At 43.9% G+C, this 20,017-nt stretch overlaps 1 protein-coding gene across 10 annotated transcripts in view; it reads left to right on the top strand.

The window, feature by feature from the left end:
• SLC6A6 (solute carrier family 6 member 6) overlaps positions 1-20,017 on the top strand; it is a 114,690-nt gene that overhangs the window by 61,902 nt on the left and 32,771 nt on the right. For 3 of the 10 annotated variants that reach the window (XM_030501562.1, XM_030501563.1, XM_030501561.1), the window contains 2 exons: positions 1,982-2,047; positions 6,550-6,606. The exons of 4 other annotated variants lie outside the window; for them this stretch is intronic. In XM_030501562.1, coding sequence (XP_030357422.1) covers positions 1,993-2,047; positions 6,550-6,606 — 112 coding nt within the window. In that variant the 5' untranslated portion in view covers positions 1,982-1,992. The remainder of the gene's footprint in view (positions 1-1,981; positions 2,048-6,549; positions 6,607-20,017) is intronic. 3 more of the 10 variants (XM_030501568.1, XM_030501559.1, XM_030501558.1) reach the window with 2 other exon arrangements.

Genomic DNA, 20,017 nt, shown 5'->3' with positions numbered 1-20,017 from the left:
TTTCAAGCCTTTTCTACAACCTCTGGTGATGCCCATTACAAGAAGAGTAGATGACACCAGCCATTGGTGAATACCGTTGCAAATGTTTTGTGAAAGCATTTGGCTCCAGACTGACTGCCCGGTCTGGAGGAGCTGGTGCATTATTCTTCATGGGACCAAGAAAGCTGCATGTCATAAAGATACAACAGGTTTATTTTTTCACACCACCTAGTGACCTGGTTGGCTTGAGGTTCTCACATTTGAAAACTCCTGAGGAGTATAGGAAGCTCCACACTGGTATTTCTTCCTAGTAACTAAATCTGATTTAATGTTCTAAGAGGCTGCATAGATGAAGACTCTCATTGCCTTAATGCAAAATTAGCTTAGCAAGGAAAATGACTGCATTGTTCCCAATGCAGGGCCTGCTTTGCATAACTTCCAAGCATGTTCTACATCCAGTGGCATGGCCAGCCCACGAGCACTCACCTCAGGCTCATTGCCCATAAGTCAACATTTGATTTGATTCTGTTATAAATAACATCTACCTCGGAATCGCAGCACTCCATTCTGCTTGCGTAGCAACTGCTGGTTAATCTGTAGCAAAAACGCCGTGTGGTAACAAATGGTTTTTTGCTATTGTTGAGCTGGAATGTTAGTTCAGCTTCTAGATTAAAGTGGCTTGCGCAAGGCGCCCCGGTAGACCATGATCTCTGTGGCTTGTACGGTAGTTCTGTAGGCAACCGTGTTCTGCTCTTCCTTTCCCCTGTGCTTCCCTTCATATTCCACCTGAGCAAGGGGTGGGCTTAGGGGAAGGCAGGGAACTTTGCATCCTGCAAAGCGTCAGTGTGGGGTTTATATTAAGCCCGTTGCTAGTCAAGGATCTGTTGAAAACACTCTTTATTCTGGTTGTGTTGCTAGCAGAAACGTTGTAAGACACTTTATTTAAAATAGCTTTAAACCACTAAGTGTTCTTTGGCTGGTTTTATGGATATCATAATACAGTCTTTCCCTAAAGAAATAAAAAGCCAGTAGTAGGTGAAGGACACCCCACAAAGGATTAAAGAATCCTCCTTCCCTGCAGCTGGAATTCTAGCTGAGACTAGGTTAAGAGTTTGTATCTTTGAGAAGGTACATCATAATTTTTAAAAGGTAATGGAGAAGAAAAAATCCAGAAGGCTTTTGGTTATGACCATTTAAAACAGTAGTAGCTCATTATTATTTCACTCTAGCATAGGAAATTCAAACCTCTTGAAAAGCACATCCTTCCCAGAGGCAAATAGTGCAACCAAACCACCTTTTAAGGGGAGAAGCTCCCAAATAGAGAAGAACCCAAAGAGACAGACCCCACAGCACTGGCTCTATGGTGCCTGGAAGCTGCAGAACAAGAGTGCAGTGCAGATCCGAAGGGTTTTATTTGGAGATTTCAGTATCACAAGTAATTGGGAGCTTCTTAAGTCCAATACTTATAGTCTAAAATGAATGAGCAATGAAAAGTTTGTGGTCCAGAGGCCATTTGCGGTGCAGCCTTCCATCACCTGCTGTGGCTTTTCAACAGCTAACAGCAAGCTTTAAGCACCAGAGCCTCTCTCTCCTGGTTCTGTGCATGAAATATTACAACTTTGACTCAATAACTCTATTCGTGCCTGTCTGTGCATTGGCTGCCCTTGGCTTCCTCAACTGTGTGAGCTTCCAAAAGAGAGTTAAACTCCAGGGATGGAAATAGTAAGGATATAGTGAAGTGGCAGGATCCTGAAGCACCCAGGACAGGGACTTCTCCAGGCTGTGTTCAGAGGGGGTTGACTCCTGTGGTGGTGAATGTTTGATGGGGATTAACCGCTCAGGACTGTGATTTGGCCTGATCACCACAACAGGAGGTGACCACACTGAGACAGGACTCCTTGTGACAGTAACCAGCCATATGTAGTTGTAATGATAAGAAAGGGACCGTCTTATTGTAGTCACTTTGTGACAAATACTACCACAATTCATTACTTTCCATCAGTGCCTCATCCTATGGAGGAATCACCACTGCCCATCTACATTGAGGAGGGGACAGAAGTCCCGACTGGTGAGTGCAGTTGGGATGGGATATGTTTAAGGGGGGGTATAATGGTACTTGGGTTTTATATTCCTCACGTTTGTCTATACCCATTTGTCATTGAAAATTGTAAGGCCTGTTGCAAATGTTCTGGGATTTTTATTTTTATATTCTTAATGCAAGTGTATTTTAGAGCTCTTGAGGATGGTTAAATACTGTTAGTGTTGATTTTCAGCTAATCATAAATCAAAGTACATAAATCATAAATCAAAGTACATAATATATGTAGTGACATTGAAAACTTCCATGCAGGATCTCTTACAAGGCTGGGGAAGACCATGAGTATCACAAGAGGTAGTTCCCTCTTCAGCCTTTCACCTCGGTGTTGAGATACTTGGAATAATCAGCCAGCTGGGTCAGCAGTTTTTGTCTTGCTGACACTCTCCTGCCCAGCACCCAGCAGGCTCACATTGCGCACACCACTGGATAGCCAGAAGAGAGTTAGAGAGCTTTGCCATTACCTGTGTTACACATTGGAGTGCTGCACACCCTCATTTCTGAGTTCTGGTGTGGATGGGTTGTCACTACATGGATATATAGTTTGGGTGTTTTGTTTTGTTGTAAACAGAGGAGCAATTTTTCAGATGACCCATAAAGAAAGAGACTAAAATATCAGTAATCTGGACTGTGGTGATCTCTTTGGACTGTAGAAAGCTCTGACTGCAGCATTTCCCAGATCCCCTTCCTTATTCAACCTGTTCTTGGTTGCATACAGTAAGTGTGCCTTGGCTGTCACCTTGGGAGTCTGCCTTGTTGAGCAGATATGTCTCTTCAAAGAACTTTTTCTTATTATATACCCTGAAATTTTCCATTCCAAAATGCAAGCAATTGCTTCTTGTCCTACTATCTTTTGAGCTAGATGAATTACCTTCCTCTACACACAGCACCTTGAAGGTATTTATAGCTGGATCTGAGCCCAGGAGTCTTCTCATTTATAGATCGTATTAATTTAGCTCTCTTACTCTCTCCTTAGATCATTTTTATTGTCCTTATTTGTATTTCCTTTAATTTTTCTATCTCCTTTCTAATCTGTGAAGACTTGAACAGCTCATACTATATGCACTGTGGTTGTTTTGCCATAGCATTATGCTTTAGGTTTCCATATCATCCCTTCATATGTATGCAATCGGAAATAGCTTAGCCTTTGACCCTTCTCCTGCATCACTCAGTAACATCACATGGAGAAAGTCTATTACATGGCTAATCTTACCTGCCATCACCTTTAGGTCTTTCTTGGATTCACAGCTGTGCAGCTAGCTGCTCCTTAGGCAGTGGCACTGCTCTCCTGAGATGTAGGGCTTTATACTTTCTAGCGCTAAATCCCCACCACATTGCATGCCACTTAGTTATTTTCCCCAGGAATGATTTAAGATAGTATTCCTCTGTATCTACGTTAATGCCCTGGGATTTTATCATTTACATAGAAGTTGTTACTGGTTTATCATGTGTAGAGCAAAGTACTTACAATTTTATATTACAGCTGTCTTCTGCACATTACTCCAGTCTCCTTTCCCAGCTCCATCATTCTTTGCGTACTTTCCCAAACTTTTCCTTCCTCTAGTTATCAAAGGTCATAATGTAAAAACTGACAGGTTTAGCCTTCTCCTTGTCTTCGTTTTGTACCTTTACTCATTATACAATTAGTATGCTGTTGCTGTGTTTCTTCTGTGCTTGGCATTATGTGGTCTTTCCCACAGCAGATCATCTTTTCCTCACCTCTCCAGGGGTTGTAGTCAGCTGAACATCATCTCAACATCCACCCCCTCTTATAGAACCATTCAGGCTGGGTTCTGCCGCAGCCCCTGGTATTTCATGTTGTCTTTCCCATTGCACTGAGGAAACCTGGACTGCTGGGATGGTGGCACCTGCACCAAGAAACATACTGTAAGGCTGATGAATCACAAAACTGACCAAGCAAACAAACAAAACCAAACCCTGTGAGTGAAAAGCTTTTTAGAGGGTGTTTGCTCAGTGTTATCATGAAGCAGGTTTGTTGGAAATGCAGCAGGAGCTGCGAATGGCCAAATTGGGTTGGGGAGGGCACCGTGTTTGCAAGCTGTGGTTGAGGGGAATGAGTGGAAAAGGTAAATGATGCAGAGATGAGAGCAAACCACAAGCTTCAAGTTGGGTATTTCAGGGCTTCTTTAATAATATAAATCCTCAAGTAGGCTGCAAAATGCTTATTTGGGTCTGGTCTCAGTTCGGGGCTTCCTTTACGGTGAGCTTACCAGCGTGATCCAGATCCAAGCTGCCCATTTGCACCTGGAGAGACCAGAATAGTTGAGATTGAAGCAGAGTAACACACAGTGCGCTGGTTAAAACAACCCAGCACAACCATCATTTATTTTTAAAGGGTTGTTTGGAGAACTTAGAGTATTTCCTCATCTCAGACACATTTAGGATAGTATATGGAGCACATGCTGTTCTGGCCCAAGCCTGACTGGTGGTGGTAGATCACTTTGTAGCTTCTGTATCTATTAAAAAAAATAGAGAAATCAGGAGGTTATTTCAGAGTCTAAATTTAACGCTAATTATTTCAAGCAATCGAAAAAGAAACATAAATCTCACTTATTACAGCTGCTTCATGAAAACAGCAGCTACAAATAATACCCTATAATGAAAATCTACTTAACACTGTCATGAGTTACCCAACAAGAGAACAAGTGTATGGGGTCTGGGCAAAGGCAGCATTGCCTCCTCTGGAGGGAGCGTCTGTGTTGAGGAGAAGGTGGTTGTTACTTAAATGCTGGTTTTATCTCCTTGGGTGAAATGAATACTGTGACACTTCTGCATAGATGAGTACAACTTTGGATTGGAAAAAGGTCTGAGCTCTACTTATTTTTTATGTACTTCTGCACTCTCTCAAGTAGAGGAGGGTGGGTGAGATGCAACAAACATGTTCATAAATCTAAGATGTTTCTGAGGAGATTTGTGAGTGCTAGCAAAGAACCCTCAGAATAAGAATAAAAGAGGGCAGGTTAGACCCTGGCAGTCTAGGTTCAGGCACAATTTCAACAGTCTTCCACACAATTAAACACTTCAGGAGATTCAAGGTGAGGAAACAGGCAGAGCAGGTTATTGTTCACCATTGCTATTCATGCTAAGGTCATGGCCATATTCCCCAGTCACCGTCTGGGACCTGTTGTGTTAAGCACTGAAGGAATCACTAAGGCCACAGAGTCCAAATTTACGTTTTATAAAGCAAAAACCTGGGAACAAAATATTTGTATTGGCAATCATTCTATTTGGCCCATAGAGAACACCAAGGGAGTACTTGCCTCCTCGGGGATCAGGGAGCAGTAAAGCTGTGGGCTGAAATGTTTGCTTATGTTTTTCCTTCCAAGTCGCATTTTGAGATGTTGGTATTGATAAAAAAAAGAAAACATAGAGATTCAGGATCTAATTCTCAACTGATTTATTCCAGTGTAACTTTGTTGATTCCGGTAGCATTGCTATTGCTTTAGCATTGTGTAAGCGTGAGCCAGACCCCCTTGTTGAGGATTCAGTCTTGCTGACCTTGAAACCCATGGCACTTCTGCTGGAGCTTTGAGTCCCTACGTGAGCAAAATCCCAGCGGTCCACTTCATAGAATCCCAGACTGGTTTGAGTTGGAAGGGACCTTAAAGCTCATCCAGCTCCAACCCCCTGCCACGGGCAGGGACACCTTCCACTAGAGCAGGTTGCTCCAAGCCCCTGTGTCCAACCTGGCCTTGAACACTGCCAGGGATGGGGCAGCCACAGCTTCTCTGGGCACCCTGTGCCAGCGCCTCAGCACCCTCACAGGGAAGAGCTTCTTCCTAAGAGCTCATCTCAATCTCCCTCTATCCTCACTTCTGTCTTACTATCTTACTTTTGCTAATGAAAAACACTGGCTTCATTGGACTTGTGTCAAATGTATACAAATGTTAGGGAGACCTTGCCTGGAAGGGATTTTTTTCCCCCATGAAATCATCTCTGTATGATGGAAAGCTCCATTAGCACTCTGAAACCATATTCTCTTGGTGGTACTCACAAGTCATGGTGTAGCCTGGGCTCCTCTGAGTAATCTTGGTGACGGGAGAAGAATTTTCTTGTAATTGCACAGTTTCTTCCTCCTTTTAAGCATCTCTCATGCCATATTAATGATAAAACCTGGATTTCCAGTCTGCTCATGCTCTTGGGCAGACTTAGTGAAAGACAGATGCTTTATTATTTCTTTGTCTTCTTCAATAAGAGAATTAGAGCTGGTTTTTAAGGAGGATAACCATGAGAAGTGCATCTTTCCCAGGCAGGGAGAGTATTCAGCACCTTATGGAGCGCTGGCTCTGTGTGTCTCTAGGAGGTTGTCTTCCCTCCTAAGTGAAAAGAACCATTTCTGTCATATGCACTTCAGGGTTTGCTCTTTCATGGGGTGTTGGCACATGAAAAGCTTGATTTTTGCCAGATACTGAGTGCCTTCTGCAAGATATTGAGTGCCCTCCTATCCTTTGCAGCCAAAAAGGACCTTATTGCTCTTGGCATCAGGCAGATCTGGACCCAGAAGACCACAGGTAGTATTTACCAATTATTTATGTGCTTTTGCATGCCAGAGGTTGTCTGAATGGATTTTCCCAGCATACAGGAGATTTCAGGCGTTAATGACACTTGCCAGCCACTAAACCCATCTTTTTTTTAAATAATAATAATAAAATAATAAGCATGACATTTATTGCATTGCCATGGGGAAATTAAACCCCCTCAAATTAACTACAGTCCAAGTAACTATTAGCTCTTTAGAGCTATTGCAAATGTGTGAGTTATATACCCTGAATGAGCACCATATGCCAATTTATTGTGTCACAGTGAGTCACAGGACACATTGTGGAAAGCAATAATTGCCTGGCATGCATTGTAACACTGAGTAGGGCTTTTTGTTTGGTTTTCTTAAGGGAATATGTTTTTACTCTGACAATAAAATGAGTATTGTCTGATGTGCTGCCACCAGGGACTGTTGCTTATTTTATACTTAACCTGGAGCTTACCCGTTTCCTACTCACTGTACACACCCTCTGTATCTTTTTCTTTCCAACTGCTTGCATAGTCTGTGTGCACTATCAGAATATGAACATTGAGCCTTCCATTTGGTGTTGTCTTGGCATTTTGTGTTAATCCTTCTCTTCCTTTTCATCCTCATCTTCTTTCTTTGTCCGATAGCGAAATTCAGGTTGGTTACAAGGAAGAAATGTTCACTCTGAGCAGAGTGAAGCAATGGGATGGGTTGTGCAGAGGTTGCACAGTCTCCACTCTTGGAGGTTTTCAGAGCTTGTCCACAAAAGGCCATCAGCAACCCAAGTCTGTTTTTGATGTTGGCCTTTCTTTGAGCAAGAGGCTGGGCTATGTTGACCTCCAAAAGTCCCTTCTAACCCACATTATTTTATGGTGCTGTTTAATACCCTGTTCCCATTCTGATTCATCACTGGTGCTGTGCATGTCATTAAGTCCTCACTCCCCACTGGAGTCACTCCCATTCGTACCAGCATAGAACAGGAGCGACCTCCTGAAGGTCAATGAAGTTACAGCGGGTTTACTCACGTGGGATCGAAATCAAGATGTAAATTGTAACCTCAGATGAGATTAATAGGTGAAGTTTAGGTCCCTCTGAAACTAGTTGGAATTTTTACCAGGATTTCACTTGAGCTCTCTTCGAATTTTCATGAAGTGCCAGTTGATGTTACCTGTTGAAGAATGTGATGCATAATTATATTGAGACAACAAGTATTTATAAAGTAAAGATTACCTTTTTTCCGTTTCACTTACAAATCCCTTTCCCAAGCAGCCTGGAAGAGAGCTTTGGGGTATTTAGGATTTAGTGAGCCACCAACTGCCCTGGCTCAGCCGTTACGTGCGGGTTTCCTCATGCGGCTGTAACCACGTGAGGGAGTTAATGCTGCACAGAGCATCTGCTCCTCAGCTAAACACCCTCCCAGCCCTGCAGCTGTCTGCCAAAGAGCTTTGGACGTGCAGAGGGGCATCTGTGAGCTCTACAGGGTAGCAAATTCTCAGAGGTTGGCCAAAAACCACCCTTTGTCAGGACAATGTTATTTTAATTATGCTGAAAGAAAGCAAAACCACGCTCTAGAGTCTCCATCTCGGTGTGGGGAATTATCAGCCATCACCTAGATATTATAGAAAATAAAATAATTAAAGAAACTAGGAAATAGAAATACAGGAATAGTTCTATAGGGTTACTCTTTCAATTCTACCAAGAGAAGATGATTTTTCTCCATCTCTCTCCTTTATCAGCAAGAAGTATATTGCTTATGCAAACACCTTATTTCCCATCAGGCTCTGTCAAAGGTAAACTTTACCGATGGAGTGACTGTAGTGGATTGAGGAAAGACTAAATATGAGCAACCAAAAGCCTTTGTTGTCCCTTCTTATGCAAGGCAGGATTCTAAACTCAAGATTTAACAACACAGACTTGCTTTCATATACTTTTTCTAGTGATTGCTGCCCTCCTTATTCTGTAACAACATCAATTCTCTCTCCTCACATGGATCCTCCTTAAATGATGTAGAGGGTTGATCTTTCAAATGTGAAAAAGGTGTTGTGCCATATAGAGGGAATACAGCAGTGGAAGATAACTGTTGCTTAGTAGAGTTGAAGGTCCATTCTCCTCTACTCTTCCTGCAGTTCACAAGCTATAGATTACAAGTCAAATTTCATAGCCAGATATGAAAGCCAAATTCAAAGCCATTTCAAAGCCAAATTTCAAATTTAAAGCGATATGTCTGACTCTGAATCACACAGGTTTCTTCTTCTGCAGAACTATCTGAAGTTCATGTAGCTATTGCACACGTTACTTCCTTACGATAACCCAGAAAAGTAAACCAAAGGAAACCTTTCTACCTTCAGTTTACATACGGAGTGTTTTTATGGCTACCTCAGCTGTTTGCCATGTCCCCATCATTTATGGTAGAACTACAAACAGTTTCCCACATTTCTGTAATTAGCTTTTGCACACACACAAAGAAACTCCTTGAAAAACAATTGTAGCCATGGTGAAAACTGCTTTAGATATTAAAAGTTAATGTGCCACATTGGTATCTGGTGTAAGCAATTTCATCTAAGATCCTCATCTGTTCAGCTCTGCATCTCTGAATCGGGTCAACAGGAGTAGGTTAAGTTTACAGTGGTGAAGCGAGGACTATAAAAGCAGCCTGCAGTGAAAACCATCAGCTGGTGTGTGTTCGACAAGATAAGAGATGGAGAAAAATACTTAGGCTGTTCCTATGTTGTCGTGCTGTATTTGGGAATGCTTACATGCAAAAGCCAACAGAAAAGCCTGTGGGATTGACACTGGTGTGAAGGTAGGGCTGCAGCTACTTATTTCTTGTATTGGAGCCAGCTTTGGTCTTACAAAATTCCCTTTGGAGGCAGCAATTCCAGGGTGAATTCGATGGGGCTTTTGTCCAAGTAGTGTGTGGGATCAGGGTTTTGTTTGTGCTTGGTGTGTGCTCTGCACTTTGCAGACCGTGGTATGCAGAAGTGGTTTATGTGTTACTTTCCTTGGAGAAGTGAAGTATTTGTTCTGGTGCTGTTTGGTTTTCATATCTCCTGACATAGAACCGAGTGCAGCTCTCTGTCTGTGAAAGCTGATGTCAGAGGTCCATGGCGAAAGTGAACTGAAAATGCACCTCTGATGGGGAATCAGCCTGAATTATGTCATATTTCAAAGCAGATTGGTTTAGTGGTCAATACCAAAGGTTTTACTTCCAACTCAGACCTTTAAAACAGATGCTAGTGAGCAGAAATCTGTGATTTTTGACCAAATCGTGCCTATTGAGAGGCCTGTAAGACATAGTGGTATTCCTTCTGAAATGCCCTCCAGGAGCATGGTGAGTGGCTCTGGCCAGCCATGGGAGCTCAGAGGACAGAGCTGGAACTGGAGACGGAGCCAGGGCTGTTCTGGGATTAAACAGAACGTGCCAGTGTCCAGCCGTGCAAGCCAGCACCTGGCACCAGCTGCATGAAGGCAAATAAACACCACAGTGTCCACACAGCTTGGCTTTTCTTTGTCTGTGTGTGAAAATCTGCAGTTCACCGACCTGCTCTGCAAAGTTGTGCTCTCTGTGAGCTTGGTCACCAGCTTTGCCGCTTCTTCTTTTAGCACATCCTCTGCAGACACCCCCCCAGTGCTGTTTCGCTCTGCTCCTATCAGTAGTTTCGAAACTGTTTCCTGTGTGAAACTTCAGATGCTTAAAGTTCCTGTTCCATTTTTGAAGGAAAGAAAACAACAACAAGGAATTAAACTTGGGGTGTTTAGGAAATCTCCTAAAAATCAGGTGGCTGAAGGCCTGTGAGCACTTTGTGAGGTTTGGTGGCAAGGGTCGTTGCTCCACCTTAGCTCCAGATCTTAATAATCTACAGCTCATTTTTCTCAGTGAATCATATTTTTGCTGATAATTACTGCCAGCATGGAGGGGAAGTCAAGACTGAAATCAAAAGCAGCTCACTTAGTCATTAAGTGTTAGAGCTCGTGGCTCTGTCCTCAGGGCTCCATGACCTTCTCAGACTTTACAGCCCTGTAATGGGGCTAACGCTGCTGATCGCGTGCGTGTAATAGCTGTTTTCCTGGTACAAATTAGCTGGCTGGTTTCCACCCACGGTGCCGTGTTGCACAACTCTGCCTTGCATTAATGTATTCTAGAAAAACAATCAGGCGTTCTGCACATAGGGCATGGGGACAAAGAAGAAGAAAGTATTGTTCTCCTCCACCGGTGGTGTTGTATGGCATGTCCAGGGGTAATGGCTTTAACCTGCCAGAGGAGAGATGGAGATGAGCTCTTAGGCAGAAGTTCTTCCCTGTGAGGGTGCTGAGGCGCTGGCACAGGGTGCCCAGAGAAGCTGTGGCTGCCCCATCCCTGGCAGTGTTCAAGGCCAGGTTGGACACAGGGGCTTGGAGCAACCTGCTCTAGTGGAAGGTGTCCCTGCCCGTGGCAGGGGGTTGGAACTGGATGAACTTTAAGGTCCCTTCCAACCCAAACCAGTCTGGGATTCTATGATTCTGTGTTTAAACAGCTGCCACAGGTGGGATAGAAGTTTGTCCTCAGTTATTGTTTAAGTTAAGATGGATGGATAGGGGCAATAAAACCACAACTCTGTCTTTGTGTGCAGGTGGCCTAGCCAGGTATGGCAACAGCCTGGTTACAAAGCTCATCAAAGCCATTAGTGGGCATGGAAAACGCAGCTTGTTTTTCCAAAAACATGTAATCTTACAACTGTTTTTTCCTTAGTTGGAAAGCATATTTAAAAAGTACAGTAATCTTCAATATAAGAAACTTACAACAGCTTGGGATCAAATTTGCAGCAATTTAGGATCTCATTCTGGGATCTAATTACTGCAAACTTGTCTTTGTCATTGCCCATTGGATGGCGTTTTGAGCAACCTGCTCTCTAGTGGAAGGTGTCCCTGCCCTTGGCAGGGGGTTGGAACTGGATGAGCTTTAAGGTCTCTTCCAACATAAACCCTTCTAGGATTGTGTGAAAGTCCTGAACACTTGCATTGGCAAGCTCAAGAAATTTAATGGTAAATTTAGAATTAGTTGAAGAAAAAAAAACCCATGTGAGGGTGGAATGAAATAGTTTGAAATAATAGTTTGAAAATATAGTTTGAAAAATAGTTTGAAAAATAGTTTGAAAAATAGTTTGAAAAAATAGTTTGAAATAATAAAGTCATATGTTGTACTGCACATTTGCTTCACTAAATGGTTACTTTCTTGTTTCTCTTCTCTGCATTGAGGACTGCTTAGTTATCGTGGCATGGAGGTTGCTGTCTGACATTAACATGCCTCATAGGATCAATATGTTATTAATCACATGCAGAAAATTCAATAGGCACAGTGCACACCACTGACTGTTCAAGTTCATAAGCTTTGTGGGCCGTAAGGTTTTTGCCTTTTTTTATAGCAGGAGGGAGGGCACCCCTTATAGGTTTTGATGGGGTTTATTTGTGGCAGTAGAACTAGTTTAACTGAAACCAAGACTTACTAGGGAATTGCAGTCCTTTCCACAGTAGACCTTCAGAATTGAAAACAAAATACAAGAATGCTTGTTCCTTTGGTCACAAGTTGTATAACTGCAGAATGCAAGATGGTTGAAGAGTTGAGGATGTGCACAGCTTGTTGAATCTTCTTCAGCCATGTCCATCTTGCTTCGAAAGCCATCACCTTACCACATCGCTTTGGTCTACTCCTGCATTTTTTTAAGGGCCCTGTCTTAAAGATGAGGAGGGCCTGGAGCGGTGGGGTCACCCGGTGATTTGATGTTTTTCACTTTCATGATGGGAGAGCTGATACTGCACTGTGAGTATGCAGGGAGGGCAGCAGGGAGCTGGTGCTTCTTTCTAGCCTGTTCACAGGAGGCTGTTAGCTGGCGCACTTGGAGGCTTTAAATTAGGTCAGCAGTTGGCTTCATGTGAACAAAACCAAGTGTTAACTGGATGTTCTCCTGCATATAACTGCCAATACCATATACAAGGGAAGAGCAGTTTCCCTTCATTCTCCCTGGCTCTGCCAACCCTTGCTTTCAGACTCCTCCTCCCTGTGGCCCACTTTGTAAGAGTCACTCTTCTTTGAGGAGGGGACAGAAGACCATGACTTTCTGTTGCAGGACGCCTGGTTTCTTGCTGGGATGCAAGATGCACTATGCCCACTGAGGGTTTCAGTAGGATGGAGTAATAACCAGTGTGACACAGTGTGTCAGTCCTCTACTTCATTGAATTGCAGAATGGTTGGGTTGGAAGTGACCTTAAAGCTCACCCAGTTCCAACCCCCTGCCACGGGCAGGGACACCTTCCACTAGAGCAGGTTGCTTCAAGCCCCTGTGTCCAACGTGGCCTCGAACACTGCCAGGGATGGGGCAGCCACAGCTTCTCTGGGCACCCTGTGCCAGCGCCTCAGCGCCCTGACAGGGAAGAACTTCCTACATCCCATGCTCTTCCTCACTGACAGCTGCAGGGGCCAGGGCTGCCCTGGGCCATCTCGCTGGGGGGTCAGGGTTATCCCTCTGAAGCTGGGAAGCATCATCCTTGCTTCAGCCCCTGTGTCTAAGATAAGGGTCATGTTCCCTCTGAAACCCATTAGAGTTCGTGGATATTGGTTCTCCTTCTTTCCACCCCACACAATGGGAGAGGAGTTTTTAATTTCCTCCTGTTCTGGGTTTAGTCGTAACTGCTCAGTTCTTTCACATAAATAAGTAGAACAAAATGAGCATCAGGAGTATTACATGGATGCAGATTGTCTGGTGCTGAAATCTGAGCAAAGATGCAGGATTTTATGACAGCTCTGTGCTGTGACACGGTACCTATTTGAAGCATTTGAAAAGCATGAGCGGAATCACCAGCAAGAAAAAAGCGTGCATGGGGGAAAAAAGATACCTTTTGTCCAGACCACAACTGATGAAAAAGAAAGTGCATTAAGCCCAAGGCTTTCCTTTCAGAGTTTCCTTTCAGTTTTATAAAAGGAGTGCACTTTGCTCCCAGAAAACTTTCAGTAGCAGATTTTCCAGTCAATCTTAGAAGACCGAGAAAAGTGTCATAGTGAAAGAAAAGGAAAGGAAAGGATGAAGAAGTGAGAAGGGAGACGGTGAAAGTTGAAGGGTAAACTGAGAAAGAAGAAAGGACAAATGGAAAGATGTTTAAATAACCCGTAGCCAGGGAAAAGTCATCAGAAAAAGAGGGGTCTGTTGAAGACAAAGAGAACAGTGAGATGTAGTGCAGGGAACGTAGAGGCATTTTTAGGAGGAGGAGAGGCAATGTGTGCAATAAAGGGAGTGGTATTATTTTTCAGAAAATGTGGGTATCTTGTTCAATGAAGCAGAAAGAACTTAGATATGAGCTAAGGCCGATAAATGAAGTCAGGTGCTCTTTGGATACCGGTGTGGCCTCCAGGGCTGCCAAACAGAAAGGCTTTTTCTTCTGCAGATCAGAAAGACTTGCACTAAAGCCATAAGTTTGATCAAGGGGCTGTTTATTTTAATCATGTATTGATTGGCTTAACCACAGTGCTCGGGAGGGAGGGAAAGCTGTCAACATCAAGATTTACAGCTTTCAAAGTTCCAAGTAATCCTAGGAAATGAGCCAAACATAATGCAGTTTTATTCGGGACCTGATCCTACTACTGTTGAAATCAATAGCAGCTTTTCCATTGCTCTCAATGAGAGTGGAAGCTGTTTATTTGAAGAGCAGCTCTGATCCAGCAATCAGGGCAGCTAATTTTGAAATATTCATGAATGTGAATATAAAATAATAACAATAATTAAAAAAAAGAACCAACCCACGAATAGATTGGCAGATCTAGGAAAACTCAATGATTTCCGAGATGCCAAAGGAAAAAAAAGGCAGAAAATAAGAGAGATGGTAATGTCTAAAGCAGGGTTAGAAAAATTAACCGTGGTAAACAGGTGTCTTTCAAAAGCCATTGAGACAGAAGAAGAGGGAGCACTGAGAAGCTCAAGACATACAGTCTGTCCAGGCTGAACTTAGTAGAAAAGGGTCCTTGAAAGCAAAAGTGGTGGTGGTACACATCACACTGCAAAAGTAGTCTATGAAATCAATCATACAGTTGTTCCCATGAAGGTCAGAGGCTCTCTGAGTATGTACTTTGCTTTTAGTTTTCTAAGGGAAGAAGGAGCTGGAAAACAACTGTCCAGTTAGGGTTCTAGTCACCAGTTCAGTATGTTGAATCCCTATCCAACGTTTATATGCTTTGACCAAAAGAGAAGCAGTGCCTTTGCTGTGGTTTCTGATCTTCAGACTCAAGACAGGGCATACATAAATATTTACAAATACCTACCTGTGTGTACAGGCAGACTTTGATTTTCATGTTTCCATTAGCATTTGGAAAACCATTGTCTGGAAGACTTGATTTTTAAAGATTATAAAGTGAGGTGGCATCCACGATGCATTTCTTCTCAGGGCTCCTTCTAGAAGGTGTTAACCTGTGTTGGTCGCCTGTCTCTGGCTGTAAGAAGCTTGGAGAGGATCATGACTGTAATCCCAAAGTAGAATTGGACAGTGTATTTTCAGAGGTGTAATCCATGGGTTGTCTGTCAAAAAAAAGCCGGTGGCTCAGCAGTAATGTTGTGTCTGTGCTGACAACCAGCAGGTCCTCTTGTGCCGATGGCCTTCTCCCATCGCATCTCATCGTCTGATCCCTCTGCCTCCCCCTTCCCCTACACCTCATTTTTTGCATGTTTTGAAGGATTACATTTCAATGTCAGTGTTTTTTAAAGGGTATGGGTTATCTGAGGTGCAGCCTGGACGTGCAAAGACACGACGGCTGTAGCACAGTAGATCGCCCAGGCTGGGCTGGCTGTGAAAGCACTCTGCTGATGGCTAATCTTTTGGTATTTTCAGCTGTGCACCAAAGACTGAGCAGTCACGGAGGGCAGGAAGAGAACCTGGGTTATTGTAGGGGTATTTCACATGAGAAGATTTATGCACCACGAGCAAGGGACAGATGGGTGATTCTCCTGCAGAGGGAGAAGAGCCTTTGAGGTGCTTCTGGCTGTACCAGGGAGTAGATGCTTGAGAAGCACAAAGTGCCTGTGCTTGCTCCCTTGTTCTGTTTTTCAGTGTTTTACCGGCATCCATTTGACAATAAATAACTAAACTGAAAGAGAGGAGGAGATTGAGATGAGCTCTTAGGCAGAAGTTCTTCCCTGTGAGGGTGCTGAGGCGCTGGCACAGGGTGCCCAGAGAAGCTGTGGCTGCCCCATCCCTGGCAGTGTTCAAGGCCAGGTTGGACACAGGGGCTTGGAGCAACCTGCTCTAGTGGAAGGTGTCCCTGCCCGTGGCAGGGGTTGGAGCTGGATGAGCTTTAAGGTCCCTTCCAACCCAAACCATTCCATGATTTTCAGCTAATAGAGGTTTGTACCAGTGTACATGAGAGCACATCCTAGGCCTGGCACAGTCTGGATCCTTTCTTCCCTTGCTTTTGGATCAGGCTCTAGCAGTTTGGCTGGACTCAGCCTGGTAGCATGCTGTAAACAGCAGGCTTGACTGCTGCTTTTTATTTATCCTTATTAAGTTCATCAGATGAAGCCAGAGCTTCCTGGGGCCATCCAAAGCTTCCTGGAGGGGGTACTCTCACAGGCAGATGTGGCTCCTGGAAAGGCAGACGTTTGTCTCCGGGAGGCAGACTTGGATCGCTCGTTTTGGACTATGTGGTTGTAAGAGCATTTTCTTACAATATATTTCCTTGGGGGAATCAGATGGACTTAGATCTCGGATACCATCCCCACTAAGTGATACAGTAAAAATAACCTATTATTCTCTGGTTCTGACCTGGGCGGTGACAACATATTGTTTCAGCATCTCTGTCAGACTATTTCCCTTAAGAGCCATTTTAACCTCACCCAGTGGGACATAACTAGAGGAAATGAAACTCCAACCCCATTAAGGAAAAAGACAATGCCTTTCACTAAACAAACTTTATTTTCTTGGCTTTTCTTTGCCAGGGAGAATCGCCTGTACCCCCCACCCTTGCAGCCTTTGTAGACAGTTCCTGTAATTGGGAATGGCTGGGTGGACACCAATGGTTGGCAGCAAAGGGGGATAAATCTGACATCCCTTGAACGTGACATGGGCTGGGACCGCAGTCCCAGGTGGCCACTTAGCGACAATTCCTATGGTACTGGTGGACGGTACGTGCCTGCCAGCCACAGCTGCTGCTCCTCGGAACACAATCGGGATTTGAGCAAGACTAGATAAGAGACACACAGTGAAGCTGGGCTGTTGCTAATCTTGTGCAGGCCTTGGATAGTTACTGTACTGTGCCCTGCTAGTGAGAGCTGGTGGCTTGCAATGATGTTGTGGTGGGCCATCTCCTGGCACCCGTGCAGTGAAACGGCCACCCCAAAAGCAAGCATGACCTTGAGGATTTGAAGTGTCTGAGCTAAAGGAAAGATCATGATTCAAGATCACAATTCACCTTGAACCTGTGGCTGCCTCATCCCTGGCACTGTTCAAGGCCAGGTTGGATGAGGCTTGGAGCAACCTGCTCTAGTGGAAGGTGTCCCTGCCCATGGCAGGGGGTTGGAACTGGATGAGCTTTAAGGTCCCTTCCAACCCAAACCACTCTGTGATTCTGTGATCTTCACACTCCAGCTAAGGCAGAAACCAAATTTACACTCAGTAATTAGGTTTTCAAGCATGGCCATTAATTTGGGGGTGTCTTAAGGCAAATTAGAAATCCCTTCTTAACATGCAGCCCCACGCAGTGACGGAGTAGGAATCTGAAAAGGCACCGTTTCACACTGTGCGTGCGGGTAATTAGGACAAACCCCAGGGTGATCACCTTGTCCCCTTGTTAGGGTTTACAGAATGCAATCAGTTGGTCAGGCTTGCAAAGCCCGGGTAGAACTGAGTCACACTTGGGTCAGAGTAAATCCTCAGGCAAGAAGATTAGAGCTGGCTGAAAAATAAAGAACTCTGTGTCGCAGGATAAAAGCAGGTTGCGCAAAACTGCAATCCTGGAAGAGTTTTTAATCTTGGAGGTGGGCAATGCCTGTAGATCCCCTCGGGTTTCTGACATAAAAGTAGCCCATGTGCCCCCTTGCTCTGTTTTGGGGTATTTCCAGTATCAGTCACCACAGGGAGCAGTTAAGCTCCTATTTCAAACCTTAATCCTGCAGGGATCTATAAATCTATATATCTCTGTGCCCTGTTAAGCAGATTTATGGCTGTCCCAGCAGTTCACTGAAAAATTGTCTGGAAAACAAGAGCCTACTCTAAGCTGTAGGTGTGAGTAACTCTCCCCTTTGCACACTTTCTTCCTCTGTTGAGAAGTTGTTTCAGTAACCACTGTGAAGAACAGCTTCCATGAGTGACGGTCTGAATACCCTCCATACCTCAGCCCAGAATAGCCTGTTGCCTGATGGTTATGACATTCTCTTGCAAGATGAAAGATATGGATTTGAGCAGCAGAAATAGCAAAAGAAAAGTGAAATTGGGCTTCCAACTTGCCTGGTTGCTGTTGTAGAGAGAGCAGGACATCAGCCACTTTGTAGGTACCTCTTCGAAGAACAGCGGTTGCACCTACTTTTTCTTCTCCCTCAAGAGATGACTCCAGGGGATGATGCAGGGTGGTGCTTGTTTGGGGCTTGGAGTGAGATGTGGATGTCCCAGGGAGGTTTAAGGCTACTGTGAATCCCTCTTGGAGGCACCTCTGTGCATCTCCAGGCATCTCCACGCATGATACTAGGAGCACAGGGTAGCTATTGTGAATTAATGCCCCAAAGCAATTAGCTGCCTGAAGGCTGCTATAGAGCTGGCCCTACCATATTTATTCAGTTATTACACTACTTTATTTCCTACCGTGACTAACAGCAACCAACAGGAGATGCTTTAGAGGAGTACGTGTCCTGCCCTCATACCCTTACAGCGGGTGGTGATGATCCATCACCCTGCAATTAACTTTCTCCTTCTGTGAGCTCTCTCTGCTGTTGGCCAGGGGGAATTGCAGTTACTCCCATCACCTCTGTGCAGCCAGCAGTGGCCTGTTTCATAAAGCAAAAAGTCATAATGATAAGCACGGTGAAGATTACAGTCCCTTTTTAGGTCATGGCCTGCTAGGTGACTGCTGTCTCAATATCTGCTTTGCAGAGGCCACCAGTATGTCAGTGGGATGAATCTGGAGCTGATGTGGCTTGCAGAAATGTTAGCCTTCTGAAACTTTCCGTGGTGGATGGAAAGAGCTGCGGGTACAGTGATGCATGTCTATCACAAAGTCATGTTCGGATTAAAAACTTCCTGCAGAGCTAATGTCAATTCAGGTTTCAGGTCACTGCCACAAGCTAAATCAGGTTAGAGAGCAAATGCAGCAAGCGGGTACAAGGGAGGCTGGCAGCTATCAAATGGGATAATCTGTAGCATGATCTTTTTATGACTGTGCACCCATAATGACACGTACAAGAAGGGAATGGTTGTGGTCTGGAATGAACTTGCTGGTTTGCTTGGTTCTGGTGAAAATTTCGCATGATTTTGAGTATCAAAACACTGTGCAAAAAAGATCTGGTCAGATCCAGCTAAAGTCACTGGAGTTAAGTGGGGAATGAATTGGTCTCATATGCCTGAGATCTGAGTTAACATAAAAGCTACAAGTTATTCCTAAACTGTTTTCATTAGGAAATCCTGGGTAAAAAGGCACTTGTTAGAGCAATTCTTTCAGTTATTATTTTTACCCAGTCTATGATTTTTGAACATCATAAATTATATATAAATTATAAAACCATCCTTGATTTAATATGCTTTGGGCTTTGTATCAGGTGACTCATGCCACCGACTTCTTAATTAACTAAGGAGCCATCATTCTTGGCAAACAGTTCAATTGCATAGTGTGTAAAAGACAATAATTGAATATAAAGGTTTATTTTTGTCCTTTTATTGATGTCAAGGGAAAACAGTGCAGTTATGAAAATGGAATAAACTGAAAAGATTCCTTCAGTTCCTGCAGGTTGATTAGAACAAATGGCTTTCCATTCCAGTTTTTATGAATGTATAGTTTTCTGAAAGCTTTATGATACTTCAGGGAAAGGAAATTGCAGGCAATAAATGATACAGGATGGTTTGGGTTATTGGGAAATAGAGGAATGGGTTTTATCTGGAAAGGTGAGATTTACTGTTCTGCTGTATTTCACTTAAATGTTTGAGAAGGAATCAGATGCAGTGATTTGTACCTTATTATGGGCATGGAAGCAGCATGAGAGTGCTCAGTAGCACCAGTTGCTCAAGCAGTGTGCATTCTATATCCACCTTTTGTCTGCAGGCAGCAGGTGGGCAGCAGTGTCAAACCTTTGCTATCCCCTACATTGCACTGGCAGCAAAGAGGTGACCACAGAGTCCAGGGATGGTTTGTCTGTCCTGGTCAATGAAGGCAGCAGATGTTCCTTCATATCTCAGCTTGATAAACAGCACTGGTT

Source organism: Strigops habroptila, chromosome 11 (assembly GCF_004027225.2).
Source record: "Strigops habroptila isolate Jane chromosome 11, bStrHab1.2.pri, whole genome shotgun sequence".
Classification (NCBI taxonomy): Eukaryota; Metazoa; Chordata; class Aves; order Psittaciformes; family Psittacidae; genus Strigops; species Strigops habroptila.
The sequence above is the reverse complement of the archived record's forward strand: the minus strand, read 5'-3'. Positions and strand labels throughout refer to the sequence as shown.